This window comes from Choloepus didactylus, chromosome 4 (genome assembly GCF_015220235.1).
Source record: "Choloepus didactylus isolate mChoDid1 chromosome 4, mChoDid1.pri, whole genome shotgun sequence".
NCBI classification, from domain to species: domain Eukaryota; kingdom Metazoa; phylum Chordata; class Mammalia; order Pilosa; family Megalonychidae; genus Choloepus; species Choloepus didactylus.
In genome coordinates, this window is record NC_051310.1 from 59,801,055 (window position 1) to 59,824,747 (window position 23,693).

The 23,693-nt window shown below is 35.4% G+C and overlaps 1 protein-coding gene across 4 annotated transcripts in view; it reads left to right on the plus strand.

Moving 5' to 3' along the window:
* The window catches only part of FERMT2 (fermitin family member 2), a 129,788-nt gene that overhangs the window by 96,643 nt on the left and 9,452 nt on the right, over positions 1-23,693 (plus strand). For 2 of the 4 annotated variants that reach the window (XM_037832691.1, XM_037832692.1), the window contains exons 5-11: positions 9,202-9,234; positions 9,573-9,798; positions 9,917-10,019; positions 12,248-12,355; positions 15,359-15,493; positions 16,222-16,271; positions 17,492-17,616. In XM_037832691.1, the coding sequence (XP_037688619.1) occupies positions 9,202-9,234; positions 9,573-9,798; positions 9,917-10,019; positions 12,248-12,355; positions 15,359-15,493; positions 16,222-16,271; positions 17,492-17,616 (780 nt within the window). The remainder of the gene's footprint in view (positions 1-9,201; positions 9,235-9,572; positions 9,799-9,916; positions 10,020-12,247; positions 12,356-15,358; positions 15,494-16,221; positions 16,272-17,491; positions 17,617-23,693) is intronic. The other 2 variants (XM_037832693.1, XM_037832694.1) reach the window with 1 other exon arrangement.

Consider the following 23,693-nt stretch of genomic DNA (forward strand, 5'->3'; position numbering starts at 1 on the left):
ATTGGGACTCCTTTGTACATAACATTGCTTTTTTTGTTGCAGCTTTCAGAACTCTCTCTCCTCGGCATTCAGCAAATTGATTAGTATGTGTTTGGGTGTATTTTTCTTCAGGTTCATCCTGTTAGTGTTAGTGTTCTGTGGATGTGTGTATTCATGTCTTTTGCTAAGTTTGGGAAATTGTCACTCTTTGAATATTCCTTCTCCTTTCTTCTCCTTCTGGGAACCCCACTGTATGTATATGAGTATGCTTGATGGTGTCCCAGAGTACTCTTAGGCTATTTTTGATTTTTATAATTCTTTTTCCTCTCTGCTCCTCAGCCGTACTCATTTCAGTTGTCTTGTCTTCAAGTTTGCTGATTCTTTCTTCTACCAGCATCAATTTGGTGTTGAAATCCTCCTGGGAATTTATTTCAGTTATCATGGTTTTCAACTGCAGTAGTTCCATTTGGTTTCTTCTTAAAATTTCTGTGTCTTTTTTGAGATTTTCAAATTGTTCATTCATTGTTTTCCTGATTTTTTTTAGTTCCTTCTCTGTTATTTTTCTTCATTTCCTTGAGCATATTGAAGAACATTGTTTTAAAAGTCATTGTACATAGATGATGGATGATAGATATGGAGGGAGGGAAAGAAATAGTGGTGTGACAACATGTTAAAGTTAGTGGATTGGGGGAGGGGGCAGGGAATGCTGGAGTTCTGTGTATGGGGTTTGTATTGTTTTTGCAACTGTTCCTATAACTTTGAATTTATTTCAAAATAAAATTTAAAAAAAAGTCATATAGTATGTTCTTAGTCTGGTGTTCTTCATTGATGTTTCTGGGTTTTTATCCTGTTTCCTTGAATGGGCCATCATTTCCTTTTTGTTTTCTTGTTATCTTTTGTTGCACACTGTACAGTCCAATATTTTAAAATGTTAACCCTTGGATTTATTCCCTGAGGTGCCTGCTTCTTGAGTATGTAACCAGCTGGCGATATGATAGAGATTTTTTGGAGTGTCAGCTTATAACCAAGAAGTTAGGATTTAACAAATGATTATGACTACTGAATCATTTTAGGAATATTCCTTTTTTCTTTCTGGTATATTGGAGTGGATACAGGGAAATACCTGAAATTTCTAAACTGTAATCCAGGTGCCCTGATCTCTGATGATGATTGTAAAAGCCTTTATCTTGTACCTTTGTGATTGTAAAAGTAACTTGTAAGGGCAAAAGCCCTAATGCTAATGGAGGAACTTGAAGCAACTAAAAACCGACCATTAACTGGTTCCAGCACAGTTTTACTCCTTTACATTTATAAATTGTTTCCTCTGTACTTGCTGTTGAGATGATAACTCTCTCTCTCTCCTTTTTCTGCTTATACTTGCTATTGAAATTGTTATGACTTCCTGTCCCCTTGTTAGAATTCATAAAAACCTTGAACTTCCTAGATGCGGAGAGACAGACTTTTAGGCCAATAGGCCATCTGATCGCCTGCTTCATGTCTAGCAATAAACCCCAGGGTCCCAGGAATTGGTCATTTGAGCACATGGAGCAGAATTCTTTTTGTCCCTCCCATCAGGAAAGTCTGCCCAAGGGAATTGGAAAGTGCAGGGTCCTGGCTGTGTTTTCTGGGCCTGAGTGTTGTCCTTGGCTTGTGCTTGCATTTGACATTGTTCCCTTGTGTACAGAAGTTTGAATGCCCCCTCTACTTTCCAGGAAACAGACTTTCTCCCTGTCCTAGGTGCCCCACTTGGGAACTTGAAAGCATTTAAGCTTTTGCCTCAGGCTGTCCACCTTAATTGTTTCTTACACTGCTTTTGTTTTCTCAAGCTGCTTTTGCCTGGAGGGCAAATTCTGGGAAGGGATGTATTCTGGAGAGGAGTTTCCTAAGTCCATCTTTCCCAGCTGGAACAAGGCCAGGGACCCACAACAGGAGAGCTGACCAGCTCTAATCCACCTTGGAGAGGGAATGAGGGAAGGGTCAGGAAGGATGCCAGGACCATTTTCCCATCTTCCCTGGCTCCCCAAAGCTGTGCTTTCTTGGCTCGTCCTCTGCCCATCCGATGCAGCCTCTCCAGCCAGCTCTGAGGAAGTGTTCGGTCTTTAAGTCTCTTCCATCATCTGTTTGGGGCAGGTTGGGACAATGGCCACTCTCAAAGCCAGGCCCCCAGCTGCCTAAAGTAGCTGATCAAAAGCTGTGATAAGCTGTTGACCAGTGCCCATCCTGGATCTTAAGAGAAGTGGATTTTTATGTTCCTTTCTGGGCACCAGCAAGCTACACCACGGGCCGAACTGCACTGTCGCCTGCCTTGAGTGTGGGGAAGATGGGTAACCATTGCCCTGAGAGAGCAGTTTGCTGGTATTTACTGTTATTTACTAGTTTCTTACTCTCTTTCTGGATGCTCTACAGTGTTCTCCTGGATTCCTGAGTCTCATAATAGTTGACTCAGGCAGTTTATTCAGACAGTTCAACATAATAGTTGATTCAGACAGTTCCTGCCTGTTCTGGTGGAGGGACTAATTCCCAGAGCCTCCTTCTCTGCTGTTTTCCCCCTTGACCCCACCCCCATCCCCCACTCTTAACGAGCCCACACAGATATTTAATATTTCAAGTCCCTTAGAAATCCTTGCACTATGCTCTATATGTGTAGTGGCAATAGAATTGTCAGGTATGATCCTAATTAGAATCTGTAACAGAATTTTTTTTTTTAAATAACTTTTAGAGAGTAAGAATTTGGGAAGCTGTGGGGTGTTTTCTTGCCCAGAAGCTATGGGCTGTAGACAGGCGTGCATACAAATTCTGAGAGTATGATGGTCCGATAAGCAGGTTATCTTGAAGTTTTCAGAATATCCACATATACAAAAGTATCTACCTCAGAGTATGAAAAAAATGTAAGAAAATTCTGTTTATACAAGAGAAAATGGATAAGAAGCTGCTGGAAGAACTGGAAGTACTTGGGTGATTTTGTAGTAGTTTATTCTTATTAACTTTGGTCTTTGTTTCCTTCAGCCAAGGTGATACTGACAAAATATAGGAAAGTTGGTTAGTATTTAACTTAAGCTAATGGATAATAGTGATTCCATTAATAACAATCTTTTCAGTGAATTAATTCTTACTCTTTGGGGTTATCTTGATTAAAGCCATGGCATTAGTAATTTAAATTGAGCAACCTACTAATGTTTCCCCCTTTAGAAATCACATTTAATGTAACTTACATGGAACTAACCACTTTGTATTTGCTACTTCAATGAGGCAGGTTGCACATATATTTAAGATACTACAGTTTGGTAAGAAGATGGTCCACAAAACAGACACAAATAAGCCCCATGGTTTTACTAGTGTTTTATTGACATAAACAGGATACATTAACTAAGAACTTATACTTGAGAAAATTTAGCCAAATAGAATTAAATAAAATATATAATGCCAGGTTTATTTTCTGTCATTAATAATTATATACATACTCACTAAATATAACTATTATAATATTTAATACACATATTATCTTTCCTTTAATCTTCACAAAAGTCCTGTAATTTTGGCCACAATATCCCCATTTTACTGATGAGGAAAGAACCATCCAAGGGTTAAGTAATTTGCCCAAGGTCAGAGAACTAATAAGGGGCAGAGCTAGAATTTAAATCCAAGTCTGTGTGGTTCAAAAATGTATCTATTAAACAACTATATGATGGTACCATGAACAGTTGATTGTACACCATGGATGATTGTATGGTTTGTGAATGTATCTCAATAAAACTGAATTTTTAAAAAATGAAAAAAATGCATCTATTACATGGCACTCTTTCTTCAATTAAAATATTTAAAAAAAACATTTCTAAATCTGTTTAATACGAACATTTGTTACAATGTCATTAAATTTTTTACATCAACCCATATTTTTTGCTTAAGAAAGAGTAATATTTCATGTTCTATATCTTGATTTTGTGGTACATGATGATTACATTTGTCAAAACCCATGAAACTATACTTTAAATGGGCGCATTTTATAATGTGTAAATTAATATCTCAATAAAGCTGGGTTTTTTTTTTTTTAAATAATGTTTCAAGAAGTAAACCACCATGAATGAAATAATTTTCTCAGACTTTGGTCAAATTCCTTAAATAGAATTACCATGATAAAATATGAGTTATTAACTTGAGTTTATATGGTTGTGCTCAGGTGTCATATTCTTGAGTGCTATGCCACTTTCTAGCTGTAGGTAGTTGAACATTTAATCTCTAATTACCTGTGAAGGGGGCACCATTGAACTATTCCAGGCTGATCCCAGATCTGTGGAAAACAGAATTTTTCTAAGAGTAAATTTTATAGTATATTTACATTTACAAAGAAATTTACCTTGTTTATACTTACTGTATAAATAGAAATAGAAAATTATCTCAGCAACTTTTCTGAAAACTCTCTTGAAGGCAGCTAGACAAAAGAAAAATCTAGGTACTAAAATAATACTGAAACTAATCGATACATCATTTGCTTGGCACTGTCAGGAAAATCACTTATCCAAGGCACTATTTTCCCTACAAGTATGCTTTAATTATGAAAGTAATACATGCTTATAGAGAAAATTCAAATATTACAAAGCCATGTATCTTTATTTTTTCATTTTTGTTTTTAATGAAAGTGAGACTTAATATATACATCTGTACTTCATGATTTTTTCACTCAGTGATATATAATGTTGGACCTCATATTTTTTAAATTATAAAAGTCATATATTAATATAGTCTCATAAAAATTCAGACAGTACAGAAAATAGAGTGCTAAACTAAAACTGAAAGTTCCCCTTCAGTTTATTCCCAGATCACTTCTAAGAAGTAAGCATATCTTGTTTGTTGAAAACCGTTTGGAGTACAACTTGCCAGTACCCAGTACCCTTTGTATGTGTTTCATATACATGTGTGGTATATAATTGCATGTCTAGTTTTCTCTCGCGTGCTTTTTTTTTTTTTGGTAACATAAATGAGATCTTAATATATGTTGTTCTGCAACTTCTTTTTTTTTCATTGAACAATATGTTTTGGTTATCTTTCCGTATCAGAGCATTAGAGGCCTTCCTAGTTCTTATAAGTGGCTTTAAAGTTTGCCATACATAGGTTGTGTCTAATTTTTCTATCAACTTAAAAACCAAAAAGCTTTTGTGGTTTTATGCTCCCTCATCACTATATGAAAATGCTCATTTTCCTATATTCTGCCCAAAATTGAATGTTGTAAATCTTTATAAATTTTTGTTGATATGACAATAAATAGTGGTGTTACATTATTTTGTGTTTCCCTGATAAGTGCTAGTATGGTTGAACAACTATTTCATATGTTTATTAGCCATTCCTATTTCTTTTAGTAATTGTAGACTTTGTCCACTTTTTATACATATATATATAAATTTTATTTTAATCATAGTAATTTTTTGATATGCTAGACATTTTCTCCTATTCCTGTCCCCCCTCCCCCCTTAACTTTGTTTTTGGTCTTTTCTTCACCATACAGAGTTTTATATTTTTTATGTAGTCAGATCTGTTAGTCATTTACTTTATAGTTCTTGTTTTCACTCTTGCTTAGGAAATCTTCACAAATATTTTAGAAAATCTTCTATATTTCCTTTTGAGTATTTCATAATTATTTTTATATTTATGCATTTCAGTTAATCTATACTTTGCTTTTATTTATAGTGAAATACATATCTATTTTGATGGAAAATTTTCTAAAATGTATTACTTTAGTACTCTCTAAAAGAAGGGTTATATAAAAGAATATAACTTACAGTAACTGAGTTGTAAGGTAAATTATCGCAATACCCTCAGGAGCTTTTAAGTTGCATAAGGTTTTTTATATCTATAAGAAGTGATCCCAGACTGCACTGCTTTTTGAACTCTTTATTTTTCCTTTTTATAATTATCTTTCCATGTAGTTCAGCAATTTCGTATTTTATTGCTGAGTAAATATGCTACTTCATCTTACCTCATATTGGTTTTCTGCTCCAAATCGGTTTTAAATTGGGCAATCAGAAAATAAGCTAGTTGGTATAGTGGCTGAATAATATTTAAAAGAAATTTACAATGTACCTGTCTTCTGATGCAGCAATGCTACTAGAATTGGGAAACAAGTAGAAAAATGTGTATTGAAGCCTTATTTCTAATAGCAACAGTGACATCAGTAACAAAGCTCCAAACAAATAAATGCACGCCAATTGGGAATGGCTTAAGTAAGTTATAGTACATGGGAGGCAGTTTATATAACTGTAAACAGCCTGCCTGATTATAGCTTGGCTCTACAACTTCTAGCTCCTGACCTTGGACAAGTGATTTAACCTCTCTGTGCCTCCTCTAAAATTGTGAACATTAAATAAGTTATTACCAAGCAATGCCTAACAAAATAAGAGTAGATTGGAATAATGAAGTGATAAAATATGAAGTGTAGGCTGTATGTTTATACTATACTGTAGTCAGTGAAGTGTGCAATATACCATTACATCTAAAAGACTGTTGTACATACCTTAATTTAAAAATACTTTATTGCTAAAAAAGGCTAACCGTCATCTGAGCCTTCAACAAGTCATAATATTTTTGCTAGTGGAGGGTCTTTCCTCAATGTTGATGGCTGCTGATTGATCAGGCTATTCATTGCTGAAGGTTGGGTGGCTGTGGCAATTTCTTAAAATAAGACAACAATGAAGTTTGCTACATTGATCAACTTTTCTGTAGTATGTGATGCTGTTTGATAGCATTTTACTCACAGTAGAACATGTTTCAAAATTGGACTCAGTCCTCTCAAACCTAGCTGCTGCTTTGTCAGCTAAGTTTATGGAATATTCTAAATCCTTTGTTGTCATTTCAACAATGCTTACAGCATCTTCACCAGGAGTAGATTCCATCTCAAGAAACCACTTTCTTTGCTCGTCCATAAGAAGCAACTCCTCACTTGTTCAAGTTTTTTCATGAGATTGCAGCAATTCAGTCACATCATCAGGATCCACTTCTAACTGTGGTTCTCTTGCTGTTTCCACCACATCTGCCATTACTTCCTCCACTGAAGCCTTAAACTCCTCCAAGTAATGAGTGTTGGAATCAACTACTTCCAAACTCCTGTGACTGTTGATATTTTGACCTGCTTATAAAGTCACAAGTGTTCTTAATGGCATCTAGAATGGTGACTCCTTTTCAGAAGGTTTTCAATTTACTTTGCCCAGATCCATCAGAGGAATCACTATCAGTAGCAGCTACAGTTTTATGAAGACTCTTCCTTTCACTAGAACACTTAGAGGCCATTTTAGGGTTATTAATTGGCCTAATTTCTCCAAGGAAAGGAAGAGAGATGAGGAAACAGCCAGCCAATGGAGCAGTCAGAAAGAACACACACATTTAAGTTCTCTGCCTTATATGTGCATAGTTTTGGTGCCCCCAAAACAATTACAAAATCATTAACACCAAAGAACACTGATCACAGATCACCATTAGAGATACAGTATTAATGAAAAAGTTTGAAATATTGTGAGAATTACCAAATGTAACACAGACACAGTTTTCCCCTTTTGGGGGCGGGGGGGGGGCGCACCAGCAGACTTGCTTGATGCCATGGTTGCCACCGACCTTCAATTCATTTCAGAACAAAACAAAACCAAGCCTGCAGTATCTGTACAGTGCAATAAAAGGAGGTATCCTGTGTAAAAAGTTAAGAGGAAAGAGATTTGAGTGGTTGGCTGATTCTATTAAATATGGTTAGGGGACTATATTTTCTATTTGTTTTAGAAACTTCATAAAGAAAATTGTCAATTCTAATTTTACTCACTTCAGTTTTTCATACAAGGAACAAATTTTCAGTATTCTGACATTGTTAGTAAAAGATTTATTTAATAGAGCTTTGAAATTAACGAGAAGATTTCTGCCTCTGAGTGCTAGAAGTTAATGTTTTTTCACACCTTATTTAGATATGTATTCTTTAGCAGAAATATTTTTTGCTTAGCTGAGCTGCAGTAGTGTTTTCAGCCCTTTTAATAAGTGTGGGGAGCCAGATTATCCCTTTCACAAAGGTGCCACAGTTTTAACTTTGAAAAATACCAGTCTTTCTTAAGGTTCTAATTTTTAAACAAAGCCATGAATCAATATTACAGTGTTCCTCCTTAAAAGCTAAAAAGTGAGAGAATTCACAACTTTCCTTGTTGTTTAAGTTTAACAATGTTTACATTCTTCAAATTGTTTTAGTATAGTGACATTAGACAAACATATATTAGAGATATCAAATACCCTGTGACTAGCAAGGGATCATACTTTCTTAGTATTTTTTTTTTTTACTTTGTCTTTTCTTCTTAGTCTTGACAACTACAAAAATCTTTAGCATTACTGCCATATTATCACATGGGAAAAAAATGTTATGTATTATATAGGAAAGGGGAGAGGTTAAGTGTATTCCTAAATTGAATAAGGGAAAAAAGCCATTCTCTTCCATCATCTGTTAACAAGTTATATTCATTACACATTTTAATATTTTTAAAAATAACTGAAGGACAAAATAAAATCAAGAGAGTTTGGACTTGGAAGTGATAAAAATGCTTTTATTTAATATATGCTATTGTGAACTGTTTAAAATGTCTTAAATAAATCTAACCTTAGTTGTTTTAGTTTAAATAAAGGAGGATATATCATCAGCTGACTAATTCAACAAATATTTATGTAGCTTCTACTATATGCTGAGCACTATAATACTGAGGAATGGGAAAATAAATAAGACAACGTCCTTGCCTTCAGAGATTTAGTTATAAAATGTACCTTTGTTACCCTCTTCCTTGGGCAAATTTTGATCTACTCCTTGCCTTAATATTTTCTTTGAAAATATGTTGGACCAGTTTAGCTACAAACTGAGAAAACGTTAATATAAAATTGTTCTCGTAATTCATGTGAATTTATTCAGCTACAATAAGCTGTCATAAAATATGGGGTATGATAAATGTGAACGTATTTTTCACTGGAGACTAGGCTAGAGCATGCCTTTATTCTTTTGAATTGGACAAAAATCTTGTTTTACTCAAGTTGTAGCTCTTGAGATTGGTTTTTAGTCTTAAATCACTTGACGTATGTACCTCAGTTTATGTTTCACAATTAGGAAAAATCTGTTTTTTCTTTTTCCCATGTTTCTTTCACTTTCTTTCCTTTGTTTCTGTCCTCTATTGTTGCCTTTCCTTTACCTTCTGAATTCCTTTCTTTCCTTTTCTGTAGGCACTGATGTTCTTTACATTGGCCCTCTGAAAGGTGAGCCTTGACACAATTAAAAAGTGTTGGTCTGTCTGCTTCTGCTTCAGCTTTAGCCTTAACTTATCTTCTAATTCTCTTGAAATGATTTCTTTCCTAGAATTTCCACCAACTTAATTATTCTTATGGTCTGTATTACATATTCTAATGTTATCCAAGTAGAGTTAAAAGTTAATTTACATGGTTTTCAGGACAAATACAATAAGGTACTAAGTAAGCTTTCCTTCCAGAATGAAGCTTGTGCTTTACAATGTGCTGTATATCATTTGAGCGTTTATTACTGAAAACTAAGATTTTGTACTTCATACTTACTACCTATTTTTTGTGTTGCTTATTAGGAAGTATCTATTCAAGCCCAGGACTCTATAGTAAAACAATGACCCCCACTTACGATGCTCATGATGGAAGTCCCTTGTCACCAACTTCTGCCTGGTTTGGTGACAGTGCTTTGTCAGAAGGCAACCCGGGTATACTTGCTGTCAGTCAGCCAATCACGTCACCAGAAATATTGGCAAAAATGTTCAAGCCTCAAGCTCTTCTTGATAAAGCAAAAATCAACCAAGGGTAAATTTTTATATTATAGATATATTTGAAGAATTCTTGTATCCACCTGGAGATAAAAATATTTTATTTTATTAATTCTCTCGTTCTTTGTTCCACTGCTTTTGTTAATTTGTCCCAGGTGGCTGGATTCATCAAGATCGCTCATGGAACAAGATGTGAAGGAAAACGAGGCTTTGCTGCTCCGATTCAAGTATTACAGCTTTTTTGATTTGAATCCAAAGGTACCGAGGGTTTTAGAGGGGTTTCTTTTCCTTCTGTTTTTTGCTTTTTCGTTTTGTTTGTTTCCTGTTTATCTCGATGTTTCTTGTTTGGGCAGTCAGCGGGGAAAGGAAATCCTTTATTTAACAGTCTTGAATAATATTAGACCAAAATAGGATGGAGGCATCATTAAACATTTTTTTTTAAGTTGAATTTTTGGTAGATTTGTATTTTAAAGGTACTAGTTTGGTATCATGAAATTAATAAACTTGGTTTTTTTTTTACTCCTCTCTGTAACTGAACTGTAGGTAAAACAAAAGTTGTCTGAAAGATTACCTTTTCAATTACTTTTAGGTTATTAATTATGCAAAAAAAAGATCTTGCTTCAAAAAAATTTCTGTTAAAATCATATACTTTTTTTTTTGGTCTACACTTAATAGCCAACACTGTTTGGGATATGTTTCCACTATTAAATCATTGGCATGATTTGTGCTACATAGTACTTTGCTTTTCTGATGACATTTGAATTTGATATAAGAGGTTTTGATCTCTTTATCATATTGGGGAGGGAAACCTTTCTCAGCTATCCTCATCCTTTTCAGGTCTAGATTATAGGTTAGATTTTAATGTATATATTTATGATCTTTTAGTATGTGCTTAAACAATTTATATAATAAAAATATATATAATAGAACTATAAAGATGTTTTTATTCCATTTGAAGGCCTCATCGCATCTTATTTTAGTAAAACCAAAGCTATTTTGGGACTAGCGTTACATTTGAGGAAGGAAATGTATTTTGTCAACATTCTAAGATAGTATTAAGACATAGTTATTGATTTGTATTAACATCATTAAATAGATAAACACATAACACATACTTATATCTAGTTGCCACAAACTATTTATATATCCTCTCTTTTGGATCCTTATAATTGCTGTTTCCAAGGGCCAGCCACATTGGGTATGCTTTTCCACAGTGAGCAAGATATTGTACAATATAATTAATTTATTCTCTTAATTATACCATTTTAGTGTGGCAAGTTGTAGTTACAATCCTGAAAAGCACCTAATAGTTTTCCCTTACTTTAATGTCTTCAGATTAGATTTCTTATGTTAACGACATCTAATGGTTATTTCCCTGAAAGATAAATGCAGAATCTATTTCTAATACTGGATAATAAATTATCTCTTGGCATGTTTTAATGTCACTTTTAATGGGAAGATTATACATGGATATTGTTCTAGTTTGCTAATGCTGGAGAATGCAAAACACCAGAGATGGATAGGCTTTTATAAAACGGGGGTTTATTTCACTACACAGTTACAGTCTTAAGGCCACAAAGCGTCCAAGGTAACACATCAGCAATCGGGTACCTTCACCGGAGGATGGCCAATGGCGTCCGGAAAACCTCTGTTAGCTGGGAAGGCACGTGGCTGGCGTCTGCTCCAAAGTTCTGGTTTCAAAATGGCTTTCTCCCAGGACTTTCCTCTCTAGCAAGCTTGCTCCTCTTCAAAAAGTCACTCACAGCTGCACTCCGTTCAGTCCCTCTGAGTCAGCATGTTTTATATGGCTCCACTGATCAAGGCCCACCCTGAATGGGTGGGGTCACACCTCCATGGGAGTATCCCACCAAAGTCACCACCCACACCTGGGTGGGGCACATTCCAAGCAAATCTAACCAGCACCAAAAGGTCTGTCCCACAAGACCACAAAGATAATGGCGTTTGGGGGACACAATACATTCCAACCGGCACAGATATCATGTATGAAAACTCTGTAGGTATCTTTCTTATAATTAGGTACTTGATGATGAATAAAAATCCAGGGGAAAAAATTGGATTTTTCATTCTTTTTGTCAAGCTTTAAAAGGGAATACTGAGAGTTTTCAGACTTTTTAATGTTAACAGCATTAACATAATTAACAGCATTGAAGTATGTATTTGAATGTGTTAAAGGGGGAAATTTTGGTTTGTTACTAGAATTAAAATTTTGAAAAATATATAGGAGTGTATAACAAACACTCTGGAACCCTATTATAAACAATGGACTATAGTAATATAGTTATAAAAATGTTCTTTCTTGAATTGTAACAAATGCACTATACTAATGCAAGGTGTTAACAGTAGGGTAGTATATGGGAGCTCTGTATTTTATGCATGATTTTTCTGTAAGCCTACAACTTTTTTAGTAAAAAAAGGAAGAAAGAAAAAAATGATATATTACACAAACTTTGTCTCTTCTGCTACAGTATGATGCAATCAGAATCAATCAGCTTTATGAGCAGGCAAAGTGGGCTATTCTCCTAGAAGAAATTGAATGCACAGAAGAAGAAATGATGATGTTTGCGGCCTTGCAGGTAATTGAGGGAATTGGTAAATGGGACTTGTGGGAGGGAAAAGTAAGGGCTTATTTTTATTATTATTTTTGCCTCACATTATAATTTATTTTCAATGACTAGAATACTAAAGAATGGGAAGGATGATACATAGCATTTTTTTTTTTTAAGCAGTCATTTGTCATTGACGACTTCTTCCACATTTTCATACAGAACTGTTAATTAGATACAAAGCTATTTTTTAATAGTAAAGTGGCATAGTAATCCCAGTAGCATTTTGATAGATGGAATTTACTTTTAGCTGTATAGAAAGTGAGTAGACACTTAGGAAAGGAAAATAAGTAACTGAATTTAGTTAAAAAAAAAATGTGTTTTATTTAAGTTGAGTGGTATACTTAACAGGAACTTTTTTGTATTGTACAGGAGAAAAATTAGCCCCCTACATTAGCTTAAAGCTAACCAATTTCCCTTGGAAATAAAATTACATGTTAAAAATGAGATTTCTGAACTTCTGCTTACTGCATAGTTTCCATAAACAACTGGAGATGATAGGAGATTTTGTAAAATGGGCTATGAATGAACATAAGATTTTATGGACATAAAATTTTAAGAGACTATTGAAAGTAAACATAAGTAGGTTTTTAGAATGATAAACCTTGAAGAATTTCAAGAGGTAGGTAGCTAATGTTTTCCTTAGATTAAACTGGTGCTTTCACAAATGTCTTTGCATACAACTTGCTTCAGAATTATGTGAGGCTTGTTATAAAAAAATGAGTCTACTCCATTAATTATACTCCCTCTAATAAAAATAGCTTTAGAATAGAATCCACAAATCAGCATTTTTAGAGACACTGAGGTCCAATGAACTCCAGGTTAATTAATCTTTGTTACAGCTCAGCTATCTGAAATAACAAAAGAACAAGAAGCAGTGATGACATTCAAATATGAAATGCTTTCACTGTAAAGGGGATTTCATTTTTTTCTCCTTAAGAAACAAACAAGATGCCCTCAATCTTCCTAATGCTTTTATAGATCCAGTGAAGTTTCCCAGTTAAGACTCAAAAAGTTGTCTTTTAAAGAAAAGAAAGAAGGGAGTTAAGGAGAAACAGACAAGGAAAATCCTTGTTGACGAAGTGTTTAATCAGTTATTTTCTAGAGACTGGCTTTGACAAGGGGAATCAACTTGATGATTCAGAATCTGAAGAATTTCTTGAATTAAATTCTGAAGCAGTTGTGTTAAGAGTCTTTTCCTTGGTTATGACTTTCTGCTTACATCTTTCTCACTTTGAATATGAGCTCATAATTTTCCTTTGGAAGTTTGGACAATGACAGAAGACTAGTACAATAGATATTTTCAAGACCACATATTTTATTGTGCCATATTTCTTTATCTTTTTTTATTATACATGTAATGCCTGTCTGTTTGTTCTAAGGCAACAGATGGATGTATAATGCCTAGTATATAGAAGGTACTAGAGAAGTATTTGTTGGATAAATGTACACAGTGGTATTTTCACAGAAATGGGATTATTCTGCATCTTCTTAATAAATAGTAGATATTCCACTTTGATGCAATAGAGACATCTCAAGAGACTATGGATTTTAATTCATGGAGAGTGAATGGTCCCAGAGCATAGTCCTCCTGGACTGTTTTAGAATGTAGATTTAATGGGAGGATTTTGGATTACTGGTCTCCTGAGTTGTGAGAAGCCTTCCCAAAGACTGACTCAAAGGCTGTAGGGAGCTATCCGGTACTAGAAGAATCCATGTGGAAGTATGGAGGAAATGCCCAGTTTTGTTTTTTTTTTTTTTCTTCAGACATAGCCCATACTATGAACTATCTTCCCCCCGGGATTTCTTGTTCCTCATATAAAAGAAACAAAATAATTCAGAGTAAGAAGCTGTGGATCAAAAATAAAATAGATAAGTTAGTAATGTTGTTTGTGTTTAAAGCATTTGGGTCCAGATATGTGTGTAACTTTTCACAGATCTCCCATGTACCTTTAAAAAGTAAAGCTGTATTTTATGACAAGTCCAATTCACAGCCAGGGTCTCTCCAACTGTGACTTATGTAAGTGACCTTTTGCATAAGAATTACTGACTGAGGGCCTCACCCTACCTTGTTTTCCATGATTTGTGAACACAGAAGTGTCTACCATGCTAAGAATCTAATTTGGGGACAACTGTGGTATAGGCAGGGACTGTTTATTACTATTTCCCTAAGTCTTCAAACACAGAGGAATAGTGCTTAGTTCAGAGGATGTTCCCATGGATGAATCTTATTCACTGAATGAATATTTGAGGAATTTGGTATGCTACTTAGTGCTTTGAAATGTAGCAGATTAAATGATTTAAATGTAATTTTTGTATAAAACTTCTCTAAGATTTCACATCAAATCTAATAGATTTTTAGTATTTGTTGAAGTCTCACTTAAGTATATTTAAAATCAATGACTAGTTATGTCTACACAAAGGTTTTTGTATCTGTATGTAGGGATGGTTATCACTACTCACTATATCACATATATATATGTTCTTTTTGTGTATTTTTGCATTTACTCACACATAAACTTAATCTTCCCATCTTATTCTTATGTAACTGAGAATACAAGCATCATCTGCCTCTTAGAGTGGTTTCAGCATTGAATTGAAGATGGTGGGGAAGTGGAGCTTTAGCTTTCAACGTAATGGTGATAACTTTGCTTCCTTCTTCTAGGTAATAGAAATAAGTGTAAGGTAATCCATGTTAATCCTTTTCTAAAAAGACCTTACACATATTCTGTTCATTCATTAGTCATTGGTAGGCCCAAAGATCTTAACATCCCTTGGATGATACTTGTTAGCATGTTTAAGACATTGATTTCAAGGGCCATTCTCTTGATTTTTTTATCATTTTACTTCCTGGGCACTTATCTTTTCAAATTAGATGATGAAAAGCTTTCAGTGTAGGTACAGATAGTAATTTCATTTTAAGACTGTTTATAGTTATAAAAATTTTAATAAACATGTCATTTCTCGTTTCAGTATCATATCAATAAGCTGTCAATCATGACATCAGAGAATCATTTGAACAACAGTGATAAAGAAGTTGATGAAGTTGATGCTGCCCTTTCAGACCTGGAGATTACTTTGGAAGGGGGTAAAACATCAACAATTTTGGTAGGGTAAATCTCTTTATCTACTAATTTAGTTTGAATTGGTGGTGTCTAAGCACTGTTTGAACAATTATTTTAGAATTGATGCTTGTGTCTTTGAATTTATAGTCTCAGGAAGTATTTGGACAGTGGGGGGAAATAATGCTTTAGAGAAGTCAAATGTTCATTTTCAGGAACTTTTGGAAAAAATTTTTCAGTGAATATTGTACTTACAGGTTTCTTTGCTCCAACATAGTAAAGAAAGATCTGTGATGTTCTGCAAATTCTTTTAGAAATGGTGAGAGAACATTTCTGTGGAGGAAACTTTATATCAAGCCATTGTAAAAATCCTAATAAATTCGGTGATCTCCATTTTTGAAATATTACCAAAAGGAGAATAGATTGCAGGAAAAATTTTAAATGCTGAGTTTGGTTTTAAAGCTTTGGAATTAGTTATTGCTGAAGAAACACTTACTTAGTTCTGTTACGATTTACAAAATTACTTAGAAATAATACAGTATATTCTTGTGGGTTGTGTAAATTGCCATTTGAAAATGCCTTTGTACCAAGAAGAATATAGTGCATACCATTTAATATGATTGCATCTTTAAAATATTTATAATCTGTATTTTATGTAATTCCATTTGTTTACTAAATAAGATGGTTCTTGATAATGTAAGTACCATACATTAGAAAGAATTTCATATTTCATAAAAAAAGAAAAAGGAAAAAAAGATTTAACTCTCTTCCTAGGGTGACATCACTTCCATTCCTGAACTTGCTGACTACATTAAAGTTTTCAAGTAAGTAAAAAGGGGAGGGATTGCAAATATTAATAAGTAATAAGTATCAGTTTTTAAAAGTCACATTCACATTATTGAAGTTTACTGTTTGACAAATACATATTTAAAAGATGGCATTTACCAATTAGATAAACTAAGTTATAATTAGAGAAAATAATCATCCTTACCAAATTAAAATCATATTACTTGATAAGTTGTTTGATATGATAAACATTTTAAAAAAAAAGATTGTGAAACCTGGATTACTTTCATGTAGATGCTAAAATATAGTAATACAGTAGCGTATCAGTCTAAAACTTCCTTTCTAGTTCCTCAGGTGAAAGCAGTATGTAAACTGAAGTTATTCACTTGTTCAGAGCACAGAATTCTGTTGAATTCTGTTAATTCATTCATGGGATGTTTTGTAGTAGGATTCCATTGTATCTTATTTAGATTTTTAAACAATCAGTCTAGTCCTATTCCACAGAAAGCTGGGCATTGAGGCAGAGATGGGAAGATGAAAAGTAGGTGTTATGAATACATTTTTTCTACTGTATACCATTTAAAGCCATTAGGGAATAAAACACTTACTGCGGCCAAGCATGTAACAGCTCAAAATACATAGCATTCTGAGACAAGAGCAAGATTTCAGATGCCACTGCCCTATCCCCTCTTCCTTCCCTTTTATATCCCTTTTTCATCTACTTGCACCTTTCCTTATCCAGTCTCCCTCATGATTCTGTTCTCCTTCTGCTGTATTCGACACTGGAGTGGCAAGTTAATGTCATCATTGAAATACATCCCTGAGGGGGATAAGCACTTCCCATCTTGCCAAGTAAACCTACTTCTTCATAGAGGCTCCAAAGAAATCCTGTATGGCAGCACATCCACAAAGCTGCAGATAATTATGAGGTCCAGGAAACTTCAGATATTGACATTTACTTTTCCTTTCTTTTCCATGTGACCTGCTAGTAATAGATGAAGTGGATACAGCTGACAAAAATACTGGCCTATCAGCCCTACTCCTTTCTCTTCTATCTGTGTGTTTCCTGAGTAGATTGGTTGAGGAGCGTGGGGCAGATTAATAGCAACAATATTGAATATAATCCAAGGGGAACTGATTTCAGCATATGTAAAACTTGGTCCCAGACTTTTAATATTGTGAAACTTTACTGCTGAGAGATAGTGTTAATAAAGTTACTTTCAAAGTGGTTTTTCTCTTAATTCTGTTTGACACTTAGGCCAAAAAAGCTGACTCTAAAAGGTTACAAGCAATACTGGTGCACCTTTAAAGATACATCTATTTCTTGCTATAAGAGCAAAGAAGAATCCAGTGGCACACCAGCTCATCAGATGAACCTAAGAGGTAAGGAAAGCCTTGGCGTGGCCAGTGTTGATGGTGGAATATGTATTAGCTAATATTAAATAAACTTTCCATTGCTGGGGGAAAATTTTTTTTCAGCAGTTTCTTCAAAGTCTATTTTATCTAATATTAGTGTAGCTACCCTAGCTCTCTTTTAGTTACTAATTGCATGGTAAGTAGTATGGATGCTTTGCAACATCCTTTCACTTTCAACCTACTTGTGTCTGAATTTAAGGTAAGTCTCTTGTAAAGAACATATAGGCACTTTGTTCTGGTTTGCAAAAGCTGCTGTTATGCAAAATACCAGGAATGGATTGGCTTTTAAAAAGGGGATTTATTAGGTTACAAATTTATAGTTGTAAGGCCATGAAGGTGTCCAAACGAAGGCATCAACAAGAGGACACCTTCACTGAAGAAAGGCCAGTGGTGTCCAGAATGCCTCTGTCAGCTGGAAAGACACTTGGCTGGCATCTGCTGATTCTTTGCCCCTGGGTCTTGTTTCAAAATGGCTTTCTCCAAAATGTCTCTGGGCTTCTGTCTTCACTCCTCTCTCTCAGCTCCTGTGCATCCTTGCTTCTTTCTTCCGGGGCATTTCTCTCTAAGCATCTGGGAGTTCTCTTTTAGCTTCTCCGGGGCAAACTCTGGGCTTCATCTCTTAGCTTAGCATCTCCAAATGTCCTTCTCTCTTCATCTCCAAGCATCAGCATCAGTTTCAGCTCTTGAGCGGTCTTACCTCCATGGAAATAATCTAATCAAAAGTGCTCATCCACAGTTGAGTGAGTCACATCTCCATGGAAACTACGCAATCAAAAGAGTAATAAGTCTGCCCCCACAAGATGGTATTAAAGAACATGGCTTTTTTTATCTATTTGCCTATCTCTGTTTTTGACTGGGGAGTTCAATCCATTTATATTTAAAGTAACTACCAATAATGCAGGACCTTCTTCTGCCATTTTGCTACTTAGTCTTTGTAAATCGTCTTTTTGACTCTTGGTTCTTCCATTAATAATGCCTACTTTCATATTTATTTGATTTTTTTTGTATTGAATCATTTTTACTTCTCAGTTTTTACTATATATTTTTTTCATGTATTTTCTTTATGGTTACCATGGGCTAAAATTTAACATTCTAAATCTAGAACAATCATGTTTGATTTTATACCAACTTAACTTCAGTAGTATACACAAACTGTGTTCCTGTACCCCTCTTCCCACCCCATCCCTTTTGTTGTACTTGCTACAAATTATACCTTTAAATATTTTATGTCCTAAACCAAAGATTTATCATTACCTTTTATACGTTTGCCTCTTAGAACATGTAACGAGTAAAAAGTGAAGACACATACCAAAAAATAAAATACAATAATACTGGTAGTTATAATTATCCATATGGCAAACTTTATTGGAACTTTTCATTTCTTTATGTCACTTTGATCCACTGTCTGGTGTCCATTCCTTTCAGTCTGAACAAGTTCCATTGTCATTCATGGCTTGTAGGGCAAAGCCTAGTGGGAACAAACTCCCTCAGCTTTTATCTAGAGATGTCTTAATATCTCCCTAGTTTTTGAAAGACAGCCTTGCTGAATACAAAATTCTTGGTTGGCAATTTTTTGCTTTCAGTATTTTAAATATTTTGTCCCACTGCCTTCTTGCCTCCATGGTTTTGATGAGAAATCTGAATTAATCTTACTGGAGCTTCCTTGTACATAACACTTTGTTTTATTCTTGCAGCTTTCAGAACTCTCTTCTAGTCCTTGCATTCAACAGTTTGACTACCATGTATCTGGCCGTGATTCTCTCCAAGTTTATACTGTTTGAGGTTCGTTGGGCTTCCTGAACGTGCATATTAATGACTTTCATTAGATTTGGAAAGTTTTTTGCCATTATTTTTTTGGCTATTACTCTATCTCTGTCTCTTGATAGTGCTTGATGGTATTCCACAGGTCTCTTGGGCTCTGCTCGCTTTTTTTAATTCTTTGTTCTTTTTGCTCCTCATCCTGAATCAATTTCTATTATCTGGTCTTTAAGTTCACTGATTCTTATTTCTGCCAGATCCAATCTGTTACTGAAACCCTCTAGGGAATTTTTCATTACAGTTATTGTGGTTTTCAACTCCAGTATTTCTGTTTGGTTCCTCTTAAAAGTTTCTGTCTATTGAGAGTCTCATTTGTTCATTCTTTGTTTTCCTGATGTCCTTAATCTCCTTGACCATATTGAGGCTCATTTTTAAAAAATCTTTGTCTGGTGTGCCCAAAGTCTCTTATTCCTCACTGATAGTCTCTGGATTTTTATCTTATTCTTTGGATGGACCATCTTTTCCTGTTTCATTGTCTTGTAATCTTGTTGCACACTGTGCATTTTAATATTTTAAAGTGTTAATTGTGGCAGTTAGTCCCTGAGCTGTCTGTTCCTTACGTTTGTATCCACTTACTGATACAACAGATTTCCTTGAGTACCAGGAGCTAACAAAAAACAAACCAAAGCGAGAAAAAAAATACCTTTCAAAGTCTTTGCAGATTGACTCTGCAGTTGGCTTGTGTTGTCCTTCAGAGTTTAGCTCTCCTATTTAGAAGGTGAATGTGTGAAGTGCAGGGTCCTCTCCATCTTTTCTAATCCTGAGTCTTATACTGGGTTTGTGCTTGCTCTTGGCTTTGGGAATTCCCCCATTTACAGGTATTTGAATGTCCCTTCTACTCCCTATGAAATAGACTTTCTCCCCTTCCTGGGTGCTCTTCTATGACTTAATTTAAAGGTAATATCCTTTACCCTAGACCACCTAGACTTAATTGTTTCTTACACTTCTTTAGCTGTCTACAAGCAGTTTTTGCTTGCAGGGCAAGTTCTGAGAAGGTACTAGCTGAGTTTCCTGGTTCAGTATTTCATGCTGCTACCTGATAGACTGACATGGATATATAGGCACTCTGATGTGTACATAGGAGTTATTCTGCTCCCTCAGGAACAGAACTCAATGGGAGTTCAGGCTGGCTCCACACTGCACTGTGGATGGAGTTGGAAAGGGACCAGCAAGAGTGCCACAAGTTTCTCCTACCACTCTGAAAACTGTGTTTTCTTGATTCAACCCTCACCCAGTTACTGCAACCTTTTGACTGTTCTGTGTTTAAAGTTTAGAGGAAGATGGCTCTGCCAGTTTTTGCTAGTAGTTTGAAGATTCTTTGGGGCAACAGCACCCTGGTACATTTTACGCTGGAATTCTGGTTGACCCCACCTTCTTGACTGTGCAAAATTTGCAGCTCCCTTGACGTGTCAGTTTTGAGATCATGTTCTGGGAGTCATATCTAATTTCTAGTAGCCCAGCCCATCTCTCCTTTGGGTACATTTTATATGTGCATGTATTATTGTATTTAAAGCAAGATACCTTTCTAACTAACTAAAAATATTTGTATTTGGACTAAAGCACCAAAGAAAAGAGCCCCTGACTCATTTCACCAAAATGATTCCCAAATAATTCCCCAAAATACACTGAGGTGCTTTTTCCGATCTATATTTAGTATATTGTACACTAGAATTTTTTAAGTCTATTTCAACAAAATGTCCAAATCTCTACCATAATATATCAACTCTGTCAAGTAGTCATCAAACTGTTGCTTTTCAGTTATCCACATTTGATAAAACAGAAAACTTCAGTCCTGGGTAGAAGATTACTGTTCCATGTGTTAGAAATTTATAATTAGGCTTACTGCCTCTCTAAGTCAAATAAGTTTAACTTCTGTGTCTCTCCCATTATTTATTTATTTGAAAATCAGTTTCACCTTTCTTTCTGCTTCCCTTCTAAGCTGCCACATTCCTGCCCATGTCCAGTTTATGAGAACCACTCTGGATTTAGAAATGTAGACTAATCTTGCAGTCCCTGTCCTCACTGTCCCTGTTCTATCCTTAACCTTTTCCCTTTTTGACTAAGAAGCCAAGTTGTGGTATAAGGTATTAAACTTGTAAACAGTTCTCATGCCATCTCTTTTAAGTCCTCCTAAAAGGGCACTTGACAACTCATCACGTTTATGGAGATAACATTAGACTAAAAATCAAGTCGCCTGAATTCTGCTGTGCTACAAACAAGATCTGTGGTTTCGGACAAGTAACCTCTCTGGGTCTCATTATCTTACTCTGAGAAATGAGAATGTTGAATAAGATTCTAAGGCACCTTAGAGATCTAAAATGCAAAATTTCTAAAAATTCAATTCAGAAAATACTGATTGAACTTCCGTTGTCTATGAACTCTGTTAGGTACTAGACACACAGGAAGAACAAGTTACACTCCTGTCTCCTTAAGATGAAGGAAAAAGTCATGGAAGAAAAAAAAAAAGCAAAGCCTCCACAGGATTTAGCTACATGGAGATTGTTAGTGACCTTGATAAGAACGGATTTAGATTTCAGTGGAATTTGAATATGGAATCCAAAGGACAGTAATTGAGAAGTAAATAGAAAACAAAGACAGCTTTTTAATGAACCTTGGCTATGAAGAGGAGGGGGGAAAGAGGGCAACAACAGAAGAGAGGGATATTTTGTGGTTAAGATGGAAGAGACTCAAGGAAGTTAAATGCTGATGGAAACGTGACAGTAGAAAGAAAGAAATTAGTATCTGGGAGAGAAGGAGGATTTCCTTGATGGAACAAAGTTCCTTAGATGGGAGGTAGAATCAGAGTCCACTTAGATAGCAGAGCCCTAGGAAGAGAGAAATGAGAGAAACTAGGCTTATCTGGGATGGTGACAGGAAGCTGAGTGACTTCACTTCTCATGGCTTTCATTTTCTTTGAGAAACTTAAAAGAGAGATTGGTTGTCACTTGAGAGTAAGTAACAGTGTAGGAGGTTTGAGAAGATTTGAAATGGATGTTTGTTGACAATATCTGTGTAAACACAGGATTGCCAGTGTTGAGGGCCAGAGTGAGGTTGGCATCCATGAATTTTAATGAAACCCTTCTGGTCAGTTCTGTGATTTTTTTTTTTTTTTTTTTTTAATCCCCTTCCCCTCTTGGCAGTGCTAACCAGTCTGAGTATAGGCAACTAAAAGATGGATAGTTGGACTGAACAAGTTCTGCTAAATGGGTATCATGCAAAGAGAACGAATCTAGGAAGTTGGAAATGATATCTGGTATAAGGGCCCAGGCTGGAGAAAGGGAGAGGTGAAAATATGTTGCTCATGGGGAGAAAGTTGGGGTTGCAGGACAGGGCTCCTCAAAGAGTTTGAATAGCGCAAGGAGAATTGCAGATTGTGATCAGAATGGGATATTTGCCTTAACAGTTGGGAGGCCTAGTAATTGGGTAGTAACAAAGTCAAGCATGTTACTATGGAAGTAGGTAGCTGAGGTGGCCTGGAGTTGATGTTGCCTAAGATGTGCTTCCATGCCTACACTAGTAGCTGGGTTACCACTCACCTTTGTCTCTGTCTTTGTATTATACTTTAAAAAGAGAATTACTTGTTATAGGATTACATATTTTATAGGATTCATATTATTAACAAATGGGAGGGAGAAAATCCACCAAATTCATCATAGGAGTTGCTTCTGGAGAAGAGAACAAACAAAAAGGGCCTCATCTTTATCTAGAATTTTCTGTTTCTTTTATTACTTCTTATTACATTTATGTGAAGGGAAAAAATGATAATTTGAATATTTGTTCTTTCTGGGTGGTAGATATATGGATGTTTATTATCTCATTCTTTTATGCTCTGTGCTGGGAGAAATTGCTCCAGTACAAAGAGCAAGGCACAACAAGCAGTACTAATAGTTTAAATTTTTGCTTCCTATGCCCCTTATGGACCTGAGAAGAGCCATGATCTTTTAATCCAGTCTTGTTAGGTGGAACCTTTTGATTGAGTATTTCCATGGAGATGTGACTCACCCAGCTGTGGGTGACCTTTTGTTTAGATTATTTCCGTGGAGGTGTGACCCTGCCCATTCAGGGTGAGTCTTGATACGATCACTGGCATCCTTTAAGAGAAGCTGAGAGAGACCTTTTGGAGAGAAGCTAAGAGCCAACACAGACGTTTGGAGATGCTAAGCTAAGAGATGAATGAAGCCCAGTTTGCCCTGGAGAAGCTGAGAGGACCCCCATATGCTTCGAGA